Raw genomic sequence first — 17,596 nt, 5'->3', positions numbered from 1 at the left:
TCTTTAGGTCTTCTTTGATTTCCTTCTTTTATGGGTGTTTTGCAGTTTTCAGTATATAGATCTTGCACATATTTTGTAAGATTATACCTAAGTATGTAATGATTCTGGTGCTATTATAAATGGTCTTTTCTTTTTTATTTCAGTAAGTTCCACAGCTCTGTTTTCACTGAAGTATAGTACAGACTTCTATAGCTATCTTTGGATGCATGTTCTATACATCAATGGTAGTTTTCAACTGTGCTGCATCTGAAAATGGATAGTCAAGTAAAGTTGTGCTGGAGCACTGTATTCATTTCCTGTTGTTGCTGTAACAAATTACCATAACTTAGTGGCTTAAAATGACACAAACTTTTACTGTTATTGCTCAATGGCCCCTGTCTTACATCACTCCAACTTCTTGCTTCCATTGTCACATCTCCTACTGAACTGCAGTCAAATCTCCCTTTTCCTCCCTCTTATAAAAACATTGTGATTATATGTAGGACCCACCTGGATAATCCCGGATAATCTTCCCATCTCAAGATCCTTAACTTAATCACATCTGCAGAGTTCTTTTTGCCACAGAAGGGAACATTTACAGGTTTTAGGGATTAGAACTGAGATGAATTTGGGGAACTTAGGACCTAGATGAATTCAGCCTACCTCCAGCATCAAATAGATTTAAAATATCACTAAGATTTATAAACTCCAATGAAAACCATGCTACAGAAGAACATTTAGCTTTTTTTTTTTTTTTTTTTTTTTTTGCCTTTTCTAGGGCCGCTCCTGTGGCATATGGAGGTTCCCAGGCTAGGGGTCGAATTGGAGCTGTAGCCACCAGCCTTAAGCCACAGTCACAGCACCATGGGATCCGAGCCGCGTCTGCAACCTACACCACAGCTCACGGCAACACCGGATCCTTAACCCACTCAGCAAGGCCAGGGATGGAACCCGCAACCTCGTGGTTCCTAGTCAGATTCATTAATCCCTGAGCCATGACGGGAACTCCTAAAGAACATTTAGCTTTTAACAATGGCTTGGTAGCATTGCTTTAAACAAATGGCATTTAAAAGTCATACAAACGCACCTTGTCTCCTTGTTTCAGTGTACGGAGTTGAAGCCTTCCAATAGCTTTTTTAGCATCTGCCTTTAATTGTCTCTGTAATAAAAAACAGGTATTACAAAAAACTATTTTTAAAAGAAATACCATAAAAAGGTAGAGAGTATTAATAAATATTTATCAGGCAAAAGTCAATGTATAGGTGAATTTTAAATTAACCATAATAAATGTCCATTTATCTGATATCAAACAGGATTTTTTTAAATTACTGAAACCTTTCACCTATTATGTTTCCCTACCTTCTTAAACAGCAGCTTTGGGCCACAATGGTAAAGCTATGTGTCCCTACTCCAAATGGATTCAGATGCTATGAATTTTCAAAGCAATTTTCCTATTTTCAAAAGCCCAGAGGATCTTTTATAAAGTGTGTCTTTTCCAATTTCTTTTTATGAATCGTATCTTGTTTGGTAGAAAGTGCATAGGATTTGGATTCAAATGGACCTAGATTTAAAATTTGACTTTGTCATTTATTAAATGAATAATCCTGGACAAGGTATTAAATCTTTACGCTTGTTTACTCACCTATAAAATGACAATAATACCAATCCTTACAGTGTTATTTGGTATTAGGAAAAAACTGCTGTTTATCATCACTACTGCCTTATAAGGAAGGTGGAACTTGAGAGTGGTAACCCCTTTTTTTCGGTTTGTTTCACTAAACATATACTTAGATAACATTAGATATGCAAAGGCAAGGCCATGGCTCATTTAGGGCATGTGTATATATGTATGTTTTTGAATCCGAAGTGAGGTTGTGGTATAGAGGGAAATCTAAAAGGTGACAGAAAGGTGTGAAAGAGAAGAATCAATGAGTGGTATGAGATTTTCAGTGTTGATGCAAAATTACTTGTGATGCTGCAAATAAATCTTCCTTCCATGTCAGTAATATCTACCACAGAACACAAATGCCTCAAGTGAAGATAATATATGTGTAAATGAAGCAGAGGCTACGTCTCACACCTGAGTGGTGCTGTGTAGGATAGACAGATAGCATGTGCAGCATGGCAAGATGATAAGCAATCTTCCTATTTTGTACTTATAGAAAAGAAATTCAGCCAACAGGAGGTGCTCAGAACCAGAGGTCATTGTGAGAATGGTAACAGCTTCCTTATGTACCACCAGCCCCCCAAAGGGAGACCCCTAGTGGACATGGAGTGAGCTGAGTCAAGTATCCAGCATAATGTCCAGCTTATAGCAGACACTCACTAAAAATATTTATTAAGTGAAAATATAAAATACTATTTGTCAACAAGCATAACAGATTTAAACATATCTATAGCAAATATATTTTGGTATGGAATAATTCATGAGTATTCTATCTATGTGAGGAAATTCCTAATGCCCAAACCCGCTCCTATAATAAGATATCATTTAATGAAAGGTATTTGGCTTGATGCCAGGGGGATTCCTGCCAAAGCATTTCTTTGCTGTCACAGGAACAGCAGAAACTTCTCAGATTGTTACCTGACTGGCAAATATAGCTCACAGAAATCGTTAATAGGAAAGTCTAGCCCTTAGAAGGAAAGAGGTGCTAACTGAAGCCCTTTCATTCCCTCTGTGGGACTTAATTGTGATTTCACTCACAAGGGGCATTCTATGATGGTACCTAACTTCGAGCACAAACATTTCCCCTTCTATTTTGTTATACACTTCACAACTAAATGATAGAGTGAGAGTGACAATGAAAGGAAGTAGACTTAGGATCTTTAGAGCTCAAAAAACTCTTAAGAGTTCACCTAGCCTGATGTCTAATCTGAGAGACAAGAAAACTGATTCCCAGAGTTCCTCTTGTGGCTCAGCAGTAACAAACGGGACTAGTACCCATGAGGACATGGGTTCGATCCCTGGCCTTGCTCAGCGGGTTAAGGATCTGGGGTTGCCACAAACCGTGGTATAGGTCAGATGACGGCTCGGATCCCGAGTTGGCTGTGGCTGTGGTGTAGGCCAGCAGCTGCAGCTCTGATTCAACCCTTAGCCTGGGAATTTCCATATGCTGTGGGTGTGGCCATGAGAAGAAAAAAAATAAAATAAAAAGGAAAAGAAAAGAAAACTGATGCCCAAACAGAAAGAATGCTTTGCTTGAAATCTCAGTATTGGTCTTACTGAAGCCCAGAGTTTGGGAACACTTAACTCTAACATCAAGGAAGTTACTTTAAACAAAACAAAACAAAACAAAACAAAAAAACACTGTGGCTTGGAGCAGGAAGCTAGTACTACTACTTCCTTGTATTTATATAGTTATTTCATTAAATTTTTTGGCCACACCATGGCATGTGGAACTTCCCTGGCCACACCACAGCAGTGACCCAAGCCATTGCAGTGACAACACCTCATCTTTAACCTGCTGCACCACAAGAGAACTCCTTATATAGTTACTTTAAACTTTAGAATTTTTTTTTTGTCTTTTTGCCTTTTCTAGGGCCGCTTCCCATGGCATATGGAGGTTCCCAGACTAGGGGTTGAATTGGAGCTGTAGTCTCCAGCCTACACCAGAGCCACAGCAACGCGGGATCCGAGCCACGTCTGCAACCTACACCACAGCTCACGGCAACGCCAGACCCTTAACCTGCTGAGCAAGGGCAGGGATCGAACCCGCAACCTTATGGTTCCTAGTCAGATTCGTTAACCACTGCGCCACGATGGGAACTCCTAGAATTATTTTTGATACCTCATTTAACCCTCACAACCATCCCCTAAGGAGACGATATCTCCATTTTAACATTAAGCAAGTGGAGGCTTGGAAAAAGTAAAATAAGTTGTCTGAAAGGGCATGCAGCCCCTAAATGATAGAGCCAGTACTGGAAATCTGCTCTTCATAGTCCAAGATTCCATTATGATACATCCATCCAAAACCCTCTGAAGTCCTCCCAACTCTTGGATTCTACGGTCAAACTGTGGCCAGTCCTTAGCGCGAACAGCCAGTATGCCCACAGGATTCTGGTCCTGGCCTAGACTTCCAAACATGACTACTTTATTTTCATATAAAGCATGAGCCATTTAGACACCAAGATGAGAAAAATGCAAATGATACAAAAACAGAGCCAACAAGAGAAAACAGGACAAAGAAAAAAAACGTAGTTCATGATAAGTCTTTGACCATCACTTTGTTTTTCTTTTTTGCTTTTTAAAGCCACACTTGTGGCATATGGAAGTTCCCAGGCTAGGGGCTGAATTGGAGCTGCAGCTGCCGACTTACACCACAGCCACAGCAACGCCAGATCTGAGCCTCATCTGAGACCTACACCACAGCTCATGGCAACGTCAGATCCGAGCCTCATCTGAGACCTACACCACAGCTTACGGCAACGCCAGATCCTTAACTCACTGAGTGAGGCCAGGGACCGAACCCATGTCCTCATGGATACTAGTCGGGTTCAGGTTCATTATGGCTGAGCCACGACGGGAACTCCCTTTGACAATCATTTTACACTTTGTCTTTAGAGCACTTCTGATTTAGGTTTAAGCAACAAACTTTATGACACATTTGGGGAAATGCACTCCCAAGGAAGTCCTCCATCTTTAGTATATTCACTTGATTAAGTCTAACGGTCTGATTTCTCATTCTAGAATACTCAACAAAATATAAATGCATGAGTTTCCAGTGCTAGTGCTTATCAATTAATTAGGGATGAATGCTAACGATAACTTTGATCACATCCAAGACTAATGCAAATTAATTTGAGAGGTGAGATCGAAGGCAAACTTTATTATCCAAGTGTATGGTGATGAGAAAAGTGGAACTTACTTTAAGACCAGTGCTAAAAAAAAAAGTGGGGGAGGAATAAAAAAATGTAGGGAAAGATCCAAGATTCCAGAAGATCCTAAGCAAGGACTTGATTATGAAAGATCTCTAAAAAATCCGGCAGCATAGCATAAGCCAATGTTTAACAAAGCAGCTCTAGAATTTTAAAATCATTTAAAAGGAAATTTGAATATTCCCAATAACTCCTACCGAGCTCTTAGAAAGAAAAGCCATTTCTTTAAATATGGATGTGCGACGTGGTTTTGTTAAAAAGCACATAACTGCATTTTTAGACCTTTAGAGTAAAGGTCATTTTTAAAACTACCATTAGTACTTAAAATATTTCATTGTCACGCTGAGAGCAAGAGTTTCCAAGATGCACCTATTCCTCTAAAAAGCGATATATGAGAACAACCTTAAGACCAAGAGGTTCATATTAAATATACATTTGGATGATATTATTTAGGTCAAACTTCTGGGTGCCCAAATATGATTTACCATTTCAAGACAGTATGCCCCAATGCAAAATGGAATTTGTATTTTATTCCTTAAAAAACAGAACATCGGAGTTCCCGTCGTGGCGCAGTGGTTAACGAATCTGACTAGGAACCATGAGGTTGCGGGTTCGGTCCCTGCCCTTGCTCAGTGGGTTAACGATCTGGCGTTGCCATGAGCTGTGGTGTAGGTTGCAGACGCGGCTCGGATCCCGCGTTGCTGTGGCTCTGGCATAGGCTGGCAGCTACAGCTCCGATTCGACCCCTAGCCTGGGAACCTCCATATGCCATGGGAGCGGCCCAAAGAAATAGCAGAAAGACAAACAAACAAACAAACAAAAAACCAGAACATCAAGAGCATATCTACTTTGTTACACAAATTACTTTGGTCATATTTTCAGTACCTCTCCACCATATCAGACTAGATTGGGCGTGTTCAGGATAGTATGGCCATAAACGGTCTCCATTATATCAGAATTCCCTAGATGCTAATAACAGCATATTGTTTTGACCCCGAATGATATGCCATAGTTGTATTATTCATGTGTCTTTTCCTCCTAGTAGGTAGTGAGTGGGTGGATGACTGGGCCTGAATCATTTCAAAATTTTTCTCATAATGCCTGATAGTTGCTTAAAGATAGCTTCTGAATTTAGAAAAATAGTTTTTCATGATTTTCTCATCCAAGTCAGTATTACTCATTAAAAAGCCTCTCCTCTATCAAATTTGGGAAAAAGAAAAGTTTAAGGAACATCTATTGGGTCCCTACCATGCATCAGGTTTAACCCTAAGCTTTTCACATGTGTCATCTTGTTTAATCATCAATGACCTTATGGAATAGGTATTTTAATATCCACATTTTATAGACAAGAAAAGGCTCAGAAAGTTGACTAACGTCCAGGCAGCTGGTTAGTTGCAGAGCTGGGATTCAATTCAAGCCTAGGTTCTATCTGGCTTTAAAGCCCATGATCTCTCCACTATAGTACACTGCTTCCATTGTGTAATAGCAAAGAAGCCTTTAAAGGAATCCACATTCCTCATGAAGGAGATAAATGAAAGAAATAAGAAAAACCCCCCATCAAAGTCAGCTATTATCCCATCTTCAATTCCTTCCTAAATTGGCTACTTACTGTGATTTGGACAACTCTTTTTTTTTTTTTTTTTTTTTTGTCTTTTCTAGGGCTGCACCCGCAGGATATGGAGGTTCCCAGGCTAGGGGTCTAATCAGAGCTGTAGCCGCCAGCCTATACCACAGCCACAGTAACACCAGATCCGAGCCATGTCTGCGACCTACACCACAGCTCACAGCAATGCCAGATCCTTACCCCACTGATCAAGGCCAGGGATTGAACCTGCAACCTCATGGTTCCTAGTCGGATTCGTTAACCACTGCGCCATGACAGGAACTCCTGGAAAACTCTTTTAAACAAGTATTTTATATCAACTGATGTTCCCTGCCTCCTCCCTGATCCTAAGAGATACTTGGTCTGAGAATATGCGGCAGTTAGAGTAGAAGACTGATTCAAAGCAGCTTGATTGTTAGCCAGTTTTCTTAACAGAAGCTTAATGTCATTACTCTATTCAAAAGCTGGGAGGTTCTTGTTACTGAAAAATTTCAGCTACGTAGTTATAGTTTGGTTCTAAGTGACACTTTCTTTGGGCTGAAAATGACAAGTCAGGTCAATTCTTATCCTATATTACAGTGTTAAGTGTTTAAATGACAGTGAACTAAAAAATATGCTACCTAGTTCATTTGTGAATTTATACCCAAAGAAGTAAAAGAAATGGTTCAGTCTGGTGATTTGTTGGCCTGCTTTTTGCGTCCTAAGGCGTTCAGTTTTTAGTTTAACCGAAACCCACATGAATACACTAGGCGTGTAGTCAAACATGATTATCTGATGGGGGGGGGGACAGGGTATGCAAAAGCAAGGAAAGAGGGTGGATAATAAGCAAACTAGAGTTTCCTGTTCTGAAATCACTACCTTTTTAGAATAAAAATTCTCATAGCAGTTCCTATTGTGGCTGAGGGGATTAAGAACCCGACATAGTATCCATGAGGATGTGGGTTCAATCCTGACCTCACTCAGTGGGTTATGGATCCATCATTGCCACAAGCTGTGGTAAAGGTCACAGCTGTGGCTCAGATCTGGCATTGCGGTGGCTGTGGCATAGGCCTGCAGCTGCAGTTCCTATTTGACCCCTAGCCTGGGACATTCCCTATGCCACGGGTGCGGCCTTAAAAAGAAAAAAAGTTTTTTTCATAAAAATTTGTCTCAGAATTTATAAAACAGAATACGTAAAGTTAAAAAAAAAAAAAAAAAAGGAGTTCCCGTCGTGGCGCAGTGGTTAACGAATCCGACTAGGAACCATGAGGTTGCAGGTTCGATCCCTGGCCTTGCTCAGTGGGTTAAGGATCCGGCGTTGCCGTGAGCTGTGGTGTAGGTTGCAGACACAGCTCAGATCCCGCGTTGCTGTGGCTCTGGTGTAGGCCGGTGGCTACAGCTCCGATTGACCCCTAGCCTGGGAACCTCCATATGCCGCGGGAGTGGCCCAAAGAAATGGCAAAAAGACAAAAAAAAAAAAAAAAAAAAAGAATTTTAGTAAGAAGATTCTTTTCCTCAGATGTAGTCCTGTGAACAAAATCAAAGTCTGAGTGATGTCACTGTTTAGATGTATGAGACCTGAGAGAAATCAACTTTTCCCCCAGTGGAAAACCTATGCAGCAAATCAGTGTGTTGTACACCTGAAACTGGTATCATACTGCAGGTCAATTATACTTCAATTAAAAAAAGATAAAGCCGGAGTTCCCATCATGACTGACGCAGCCGGAAACGAATCTGGCTAGGAACCACGAGGTTGCGGGTTCGATCCCTGGCCTTGCTCAGTGGGTTGGGGATCCAGTGTTGCCGTGAGCTGTGGCGTAGGCCACAGACGTGGCTCGGATCCCGTGTTGCTGTGACTCTGGTGTGGGCTGGAGGCTACAGCTCCGATTCGACCCCTAGCCTAGGAACCTCCATGTGCCTCGAGTGCGGCGCTCGAAAGACAAAAAGACGAAATAAAATAAAAAAAAAATAAAAACGATAAAGCCAAAAAACTCCTAAGGAAAGAGGTGGTAAAGACCATAAAACAGTTTCCCATAGGTCTATGGAACGACAGAAATAGGAGGAGAGACCTTGCTAAAGGTGATCACCGTGAACAGTGTGAGGAAATGCACTGTATGGAGGAGCAGTGAGAAAAGGGGGAATTTGACCCAGTAGATAGATTATGGCTCAGATCATAGCATTTTCCAAAGACGACAATAAAAATCTTTAGAATTAGTGATAGCAATATAAAATTAGAGTAAGTGAATATTTAAAAAATCCCGAGGGACCCATCATAAGAGCTTCCTTTTGTTCAGTGAGAAAGTCAGAGAAGACGATAAAACTAGGTCCTGCTCAGCCAAGGCTTTGTTAATCTGTTCTTATACAAGAGCCAAAGCAGTGGTGTTTGTAAAGGGAGCTAAATCTCAAATTTGAGCAGAAACAGATGCACACAAATAGATCCACTACAAATATGTATGCATTGATAGTGGTCCGGTTTGCAGATACCTGCTAAGTCTTCCAGTTAATTTCATACACCAGGAGAGTAGAGAAAATTTAATGTAACCAGAAATGTTTCAGATAGTTTTAGCCATGCTTTAAGTTCAAGGACAAATTTTCAGGTATTAATGTAACTAAGTTCTTCCTCATCTGAGACCACACAGGAGTACTATCTCTTTGGCAGCATGCTACAAAGACATGTGTGATGTATTTCTGCCCAGGAAGTCAATGTGGGGGTCCAGGGCTAAGATGGGGGACTGATCACTAGATAATCTGCTAGCATTCAGACATCCTGCTCAAAATTCAGGACCTCAACAATGAAATTGGGTCGATATAATCAATCTTGATTGTTGTGCTAAGCACCCATGACAAGCTGGTAAAACATCGTCCACTGCTCCAGATGTGTTTAACAAAATCACCAATCACTAACATAAAGAATACTTTACTTAAAGACTCATTTAGGAGTTCCCGTTGTGGCTCAGTGGCTGACAAATCCGACTAGGAACCATGAGGTTGCGGGTTCGATCCCTGGCCTTGCTCAGTGCGTTAAGGATCCAGCGTTGCTGTGAGCTGTGGTGTAGGTTGCAGATGCAGCTCAGATCCCACGTTGCTGTGGCTCTGGCAAAGGCCGGCAGCTACAGCTCTGATTCGACCCCTAGCCTGGGAACCTCCATATGCCGTGGGTGTGGCCCTAGAAAAGACCAAAAAAAAAAAAAAAATCCAAAAAAAACCCAAAACGACTCATTTACTTTGTCACTGGAAGTTTGTACCTCTTAATCTCCCTTGCCAATTTCTCTCCTCCCCCCACACCCTCCCCTCTGGCAACCACATTTGTTCTATCTATGACTCTGTTTCTATTTGGTTGTGTTTCTTCATTTGTTTTGTTCTTTAGATTCTACACATAAGTGAAAACCTACAGTATGTATCTTTCTCTGTCTGACTTACTTCAATGAACATAATATCTTAGAGGTCCATTCATGTTGTTGCAAGTGGAATTATTTAATTCTTTTGTATGGCTGAGTAATATTCCACTGCATATGGGGAGATAACAAAATAAATGAGTCGTGGGGAATATAGTTAATAATCATGTAAGATCTTTTTATGGTGACGAATGATAACTAGACTTAATCATGGTGATCATCTTGAAATGTAAAAAATACTGAATTGCTGTGTTACATACTAGCAACTAACATAGTCTTGTAGGTCAATTAGACTTCAAAAACAAACAAACTCATAGAAAAAGAGATGAGATTTGTGGCTACCAGAGGCAGATGGTTGGGGTGCAGGAGGGAGAATTTAATGAAGGTAGTCAAAAGATACAAACTTCCAATTATAAGATAAATAAGTACTAGGGATGTAATGCATGACCTGACAAGCATAATTAACACTGCTGTACAATATAAATGAAAGCTATTAAGAGGGTAAATCTTAAAGAGTTCTCATCATAAAGAATTTTTTTTTTTTACTGAGTATCTACATGAGACGATGGATGTTCACTGAACTTACTGTGGTGATCATTTTATGATCATTATATTGTACACCTTAAACTTACACGGTGCATCATTATATGTCAATAAAACTGGAAAAAAATACTAGGAATGCAGGAGTTCCCGTCATGGCTCAGTGGTTAATAAATCCAACTAAGAACCATGAGGTTGCGGGTTGCATCCCTGGCCTTGCTCAGTGGGTTAAAGATCCAGCGTTGCCGTGAGCTGTGGTGTAGGTCGCAGACACGGCTCGGATCCCGCGTTGCTGTGGCTGTGGCATAGACCGGCGGCTACAGCTCCGATTGGACCCCTAGCCTGGGACCCTCCATATGCCTCGGAAGTGGCCCAAGAAATGGCAAAAAGACAAAAACAAAAACAAACAAAAAAACTAGAAAAGCAAACAAAACAAAATAAAACTACTTTGAAAGCCACATTCCCAGAGGTGGCCAAGGGCCAAGCATGGTTTCCTGGGAGACTCTCAAGAAGTAGGCAACTAGATCTACCATGTTGTCTCTTTCCTTAAAATTCACTCCCCTTCTCTTGAGAAAGGTCTTTTTTAGCAACAAAACACTCATACATATTTGGGGTTTTACAGTTAGCACAGCATTTATATATAAAGTTAAGCAAGAACAACATAACCATATCTAATACTTATGAAGGCAATGAAGGATGAAAATAGGTCCAAAGCAATAATTCTTCCAGTCGAAAAGACCATTTAAAAATCTCTATATTGATATACCAATTTAATTATCTGTTTACTGCCTTGATCTATGTCCACTTGAACTTTGTGATAAACTTATACGGAGGTATTTAAAGTAACCACCTAAATCTAAGTCTTCCTCAGGCCAGTCACTCTCCATTGCTATCACATCCTGGGGAGGTTTTAGTTCGGTTTCCCAAAACATTAGATTATCATAAGATTTTATTTATATAAGGCAGTTGAATCTTACCAACAATATCGGTATTACACCATAGCACAATATGCTGATACAGTTTCACTGGTCACAAACAAAATCATAAAGTATCACAGAAGCATTTATTCAATCTTCCTAGAAGATTTGCCCACATACCAAAAATTATTATACTGCCAGTGATGATGATTCTGTCATTTCTAGGTTTCTAGGTTCCATGTTAGCTGAGGACAAAGCCAAACATTTGTCTCAATTCACACTATTATATAGTCATGGGTTTCCACTGACTGTTGCGCAGCAACGTCATCTCCCTCCCACCGGGACTACACGGGTATCATTCAGTATTATTCCTACTCCTAGAACTCATCTCATTTTGGTCTCTGTTTTCTTGACTTTGGTCAAGGTCAGGCAGAGATCAGCAATGTAAGGTACAATTTCACCCAGAAAATTTCCATAAATTTGAGGATCTATATGTGTCTCAAAGATGTTCTTCCTGGAGTTCCCGTCATGGCTCAGTGGTTAACGAAACCGACTAGGAACCATGAGGTTGTGGGTTCGATCCCTGGCCTTGCTCAGTGGGTTAAGGATCCGGCGTTGCCATGAGCTGTGGTGTAGGTCGCTGACGTGGCTCGGATCCCGCATTGCTGTGGTTCTGGCGTAGGCCAGTGGCTACAGCTCTGGTTCGACCCCTAGCCTGGGAACCTCCATATGCCGTGGGAGCAGCCCTAGAAAAAGGCAAAAAGACCAAAAAAAAAAAAAAAAAAAAAAAAAGATGTTCTTCCTGAACTTCCCTAAGTAAAAATGGAAGATCATTACCCCATGACTACTTGGGTTTGCATTGGAAGTATATACACTCTTTCCCAGTGTTGAGTGTTAACATTCTATAGAATTACGTATTGGGTCTCCCTGACCATATTTCCAAGTCCTACCATCTTTCCAAGTGGATTTTCATTCTTTTCTCTGCCCTTGGATGATGATCCCTACCAATCTTTCTCTATCAGAGAGTAAATTCATTTCTTCCAAAAGTCACCCTTCATTAGAAGTAAATTCAGAGGAGTTCCTACTGTGGCACAGTGTGTTAAGAATCTGACTGCAGACATTTGGCTCACCGCAGAGGTGCGGGTTCAATCCCTGGCCCAGTACAGTGGCTTAAAGGATTGATCCAGTGTTGCCACATCTGTGGCGTAGGTCATGGCTGCGGCTTGGATTTGACCCCTGACCTGGCAACTTCCATATGCTGAAGGTGTGGCCAAAACAAAACAAAACAAAAACAAAAAAGTAGGGAGATCCCCTTGTGGCACAGCAGAAATGAATCCCACTAGCATCCATAAGGATGCGGGTTCGATGCCTGGCCTCACTCAGTGGGTTAAGGATCTGGCATGGCTGTGAGCTGTGGTGTAGGTCGCAGACAAGGCTCGGATCCCGAGTTGCTGTGGCTGTGTCGCAGGCCAGGAGCTAAAGCTCCAATTTGACCCCTAGCTTGGGAACTTCCATGTGCCACAGGTGTGGGGCCTAAAAAGCAAACAAACAAACAAACAAAAACAAGAAGTAAATTGAGCTTATTCCATTACACCAAGGACAGCTTATATTTCACTTAGAGCCCTTTTTTGTTTCACTGCCAATGTTTAATCAAACACACACTATGTTTCCATTGAGTGAGTATTGACTGCTTGAGTATGGTTAAGGTGCATGTACTCTATCCCCAAAATGCTGGGTGTCCTACGCCAGTGTCAAGTGTATAGTGGTCACTCTCACATGCAGTTTAGTCTGAGTATGTCATTAGGTTTCCCATAATCTTCCTTGTCTTAGGTTAGGTTTGTTCCCAGAGGCGACAGGAATCCACTCTGTAATGCCTAATATTTTATTTTTCACTTACGACCCATTGATAATTTCATCTTGTTTAAAAGTTTTCCTTCACAAAACCAGGGATGATGTGTGTTCTTATACATCATACTACAGGCATGAGGCCACCGTGTGCTGCCCATTATACTTGGACATTTTGGTCATTGAAATTTATCAGTTTGCCTGACATTATATACTGTGTCATAATGGTTCAGAGGAAAGATATCCTGAATATTCTAATGAATTCCCAATATTCTAATAAAGGTAAATTTCCATAACTCAGTTTCAATACCATTTCTACCGGCAAAAATGGGAATAATGCAGTTAAATATTTAGTGATATTTATAACCATCATATGCATCGAGCTCTACTTTTAAAAAATATATAGGAGGTCAGGAAAATTAAAAGACATGTAAATAAGATTTTAGCACTCTCAAGTATATATAAGCAAAAGGCATTACTAGTCATATATTTAATGTTGTAGTCACCAAAGGATAAACAGATAAAGCCCAGTAAGTAGTGAAAGATGCCCTCTTGAAAGACTTTTCGCAAAGGTAAGAAGTTTTTTGGGTTTTTTTTTTTTTTTTTTGGTCTTTTTAGGGCCGCCCCCATGGCATATGGAGGTTCCCAGGCCAGGGGTTGAATCAGAGCTGCAGCTGCTGGCTTATACCACAGCCACAGCAACGCCAGATCCTTAACCCACTGATCGAGGCCAGGGATCGAACCTGTGTCCTCATGGATGCTAGTCAGATTCATTTCTGCTGAGCCACAATGGGAACTCCTAATGCTATTCTTGAACATTTGTATATACGTTAATTTTCTTAAGATAAATTACAAACTATGAAAATGACTTAAATGAGCGATGAGACCAGAGTTAAATATCCAGTGGGACTTTTGCAACACCAGGCATTTCTTTATATACTATATTACTAGCTAATGGGGCTTAAATATCATGTTAATGGATTCGCTATCCCACCTGGAGTACAGAAATCCAAATGCCACCATGAACATACCCAAATCAAACACAGTGACATTGTAACTATAACCTTTGAATAGTCTGTCATACTGGATACCAATATTTTTCCAACCTCAGAGATAAAATCAGCACAATGTACAAATGGCAAATATTAACACAGTGTGGAGCTATTGAATGGGCTGACACAGGAATTTTAAACATCCTTTTGACCACAGCTAGTAACAGGCTGAACCTGCCACCAAAGTGATAAGCTGCTTCTGTAGGAGAAGTACAGAAGGCAATTAACTCTAGACATTGAGATAATGATCACTTATTACCATATGCTGGTGTCTAAATCTTCACCAAGGTTTTATAATAAGATTTCAATTTTTCATCCATTCCTAAATTTAATTGATTTTCTTGCCATATAGAAATCTTCACTGCTCCCCTATTCTCATATAAATTGGGTTCATCTTTGCTTATTGGAGAAAAAAGTACATGAAATGGCCAGGATTTCACTGCGTTTGGAACAACTTCTCCATACATATAAAATACAATCTTGCCCCTACTATATGGTTAGTTGAAAGTATTAAAACCCTAGTAAGCATTCTGGAGAAGTGGCACAACGCTCCCCTCTTGTGTTGAGAATTCTGGAGAGGGAGAAGAGGTTAAAAAAATGATGGTGGCGTGGACCAGGGTGGAAACAATGAAAGTGGCGAGAAGTCCTCAGATTCCAGATATATAATGAAGGTAGAAACAACAGGACTTGCTGATGGAGGTTATATGGGAAATGAGAGAAAGAGAAGAATAAAGAATAACTCCTAGGCTTCCAGCCTGGGGCCAAGAAAAGTTCTTTTGAAAACGGAAGCAATTAACAGCACGTTTGTGTGTCTACAGCCACAGAAGACAAGGCAGAAGATATAAGATACAGACAGACATAGATGCAGATTAGATGGGTACGTGTGGTGGAAGCTTGTGTACTCTTGAGGACTTCAATTTTCTCAGTGGAACAGGATCCAAAATACAATGTGAGAGAAAAAAAATTGGAGGAAGTGTTGGAGGTTTAAGGAGAAAGGAATATGTATGCTTGATCAGTCACCTAGAAAAGGAGAGGAAATGGCTAAGAAAACATGGCGTGACTGTTGGGCAGCATTAAGGGCTCACACTGAGTCTGTGGTCATAAACTGCAAGTGAGATGAGCCTGTATAGATAACAATGTTTTTCTGCTATTTTAGTCAAGCAAAGAACGGGCATGTAGTAGGTGGGAAGGAGGATTGAATCCGGATTGGGGTTTGACAGCAAGTGTAACAAAGGGAGAGAAGGGCCAAGGAAACCGAAGATGTATGCATGGGAGCGGCCGCAGAAGTAAGCTGGGTAAGGAGAGAAGTGAGAATACCCTCAGTCAGGGGGATGAGGGGCGGTTTAAAGGTGGTAGGATCTATGTCATACAAACTTCCCTGTTCAGTAACACCTTTGGATTTTTGCTCTATTATTTCTATACGTTGCACCTGTTTCTACATCAGTGGGTAAAATATGGGAGACATTATGAATGTGTGACTCTGTTTGGAGCCTAGCACTATATTATGCACAATTAGATCTTTAAACTTGCCTGCTCATGACAGTCGGCCTAGTCTCTCCTCCCAGCCCTACCCCCACATGCAAAGGCACACACATATGTAAAATAACCATGGTTCCCTTTGGGTGGTGAATACGGTTTTTCTGTTGTTATATGGAGTTTGGGGTGAAGGTCTTTGCTCTTGTACTTTCTGGTTTCTAAATATTCTATATTGCATGTAAAATGCTTTTTTAATTTAGAAAAAATGTGTAAAAGAACATATGTATTTGCACCCATATATACTTAAATGCCAGCTGTGCTCCCTAATGAGGTATTAGGAGACTTAACCAGGAAGGATTAAGGCCATCAACAAATTTCAGAAAATAAGAGATATGAGAGGCTGGAAGCCAACATACTTACATATGCATGGATTGTTGTCTAGCAAGTGAAGTATATTAAAATGCATGACACTGCGTCTACAATTAAAACAGTGAAATATTTTTATATTGGAAAATAAGGACCATTACAAACCTGCTTCCTGCTTTGAGCTCTTGCATTCCGTAATCTCCGAGCAGAATAAAAAATAAAATAGCCCACAGTTGCTGCCGTGATAATAAAAAAGGACACAGAAACGAAGAAAATGGAATAGTGATTCACCCAAGGGCCATGTTTTTTCCCTACTTCAATGACCATTGTCACTTGTATTCCTCTTTGAATAGATTGTAGAATTTTTGTGCCTTTGAGATTGCCAATCATGATTGCAACAATATCTCCTGCACCTGTAAAAGAAGAATAATTCAGTTTTAGTTTGGTAAAGCATTCTTAGTATAAAAATCCAATTGCTAAAGTGATTTCAAATGATACCCAGTGAGACAAAGGAAAGATACTCATTCGCTCAATTAACATTTTTGGGGACATACACATATGTAAGTTACAGGGAATATAAATATACTGAGACTTAGTTACTGATCTTTAAGAACTCACAGTTTAGTAAGGAAGCTATGACATATAACAAATACTTCCTCTCACCTCATGTTTGCCCCCTATAATTCAAAAGTATATCATGTTTGGGGCCCAATTTGCCTCTTATACGAAGGCTTTTTTTTTTTTTTTTTTTGTCTTTTTTGTTGTTGTTGTTGCTATTTCTTGGGCCGCTCCCGCAGCATATGGAGGTTCCCAGGCTAGGGGTTGAATCGGAGCTGTAGCCACCGGCCTACGCCAGAGCCACAGCAACGCGGGATCCGAGCCGCGTCTGCGACCTACACCACAGCTCACGGCAACGCCAGATCGTTAACCCACTGAGCAAGGACAGGGACCGAACCCGCAACCTCATGGTTCCTAGTCGGATTCGTTAACCACTGCGCCACGACGGGAACTCCTGAAGGCTTACTTAAAGACAAATAGTCACCTGGATGGTAGGGAATCATTCTAGAGAATCTGAGATTTGGGAAAGACAAAAATATTTAACTCTATGTTTCCCAATTTATAAAGAGATAGATTGTCTCATGAGCTCACTACTAAAATGTATAAAGATCAACATATCAGGATTAGTAATTTAAGACAAATAATAATTACAAGCCCAAATGTACAACATATATATTTGTATATAAATGTGTGTGTCCATGTGCCATTTTTCTATATCCTCAAAAGCAATATAAAATTTGTCCAAGGTTCTCTAAGGTCTTGCGTGGACCTAATCAGGTGAGTAATGACTGTAATATGTAAAATTGATAGAAATATGTGTTTTTATTCAACCACAATTAAGGTCAAGACTAAACTTATTACTTTTTTTTAATATATTTTTTTTTACTTTCCCACTGTACAGCAAGGGGGTCAGGTTATCCTTACATGTATACATTACAATTACATTTTTCCCCCACCCTTTCTTCTGTTGCATAAACTTATTACTTGTTTAATAGTCTAAGTCTTAGTCTA

General features: G+C 40.4%; 1 protein-coding gene across 2 annotated transcripts in view; it reads right to left on the bottom strand.

Moving 5' to 3' along the window:
- The window catches only part of RNF128 (ring finger protein 128, E3 ubiquitin protein ligase), a 99,731-nt gene that overhangs the window by 14,609 nt on the left and 67,526 nt on the right, over nt 1-17,596 (bottom strand). For both annotated transcript variants that reach the window (XM_021079706.1, XM_003135291.6), the window contains exons 2-3: nt 16,193-16,440; nt 1,067-1,138 (exon numbers count right to left, since the gene is read on the bottom strand). In XM_021079706.1, coding sequence (XP_020935365.1) covers nt 1,067-1,138; nt 16,193-16,440 — 320 coding nt within the window. The remainder of the gene's footprint in view (nt 1-1,066; nt 1,139-16,192; nt 16,441-17,596) is intronic.

The sequence above is a fragment of the Sus scrofa genome, chromosome X (genome assembly GCF_000003025.6).
Source record: "Sus scrofa isolate TJ Tabasco breed Duroc chromosome X, Sscrofa11.1, whole genome shotgun sequence".
In the NCBI taxonomy this organism is placed as follows: Eukaryota; Metazoa; Chordata; class Mammalia; order Artiodactyla; family Suidae; genus Sus; species Sus scrofa.
The sequence above is the reverse complement of the archived record's forward strand: the minus strand, read 5'-3'. Positions and strand labels throughout refer to the sequence as shown.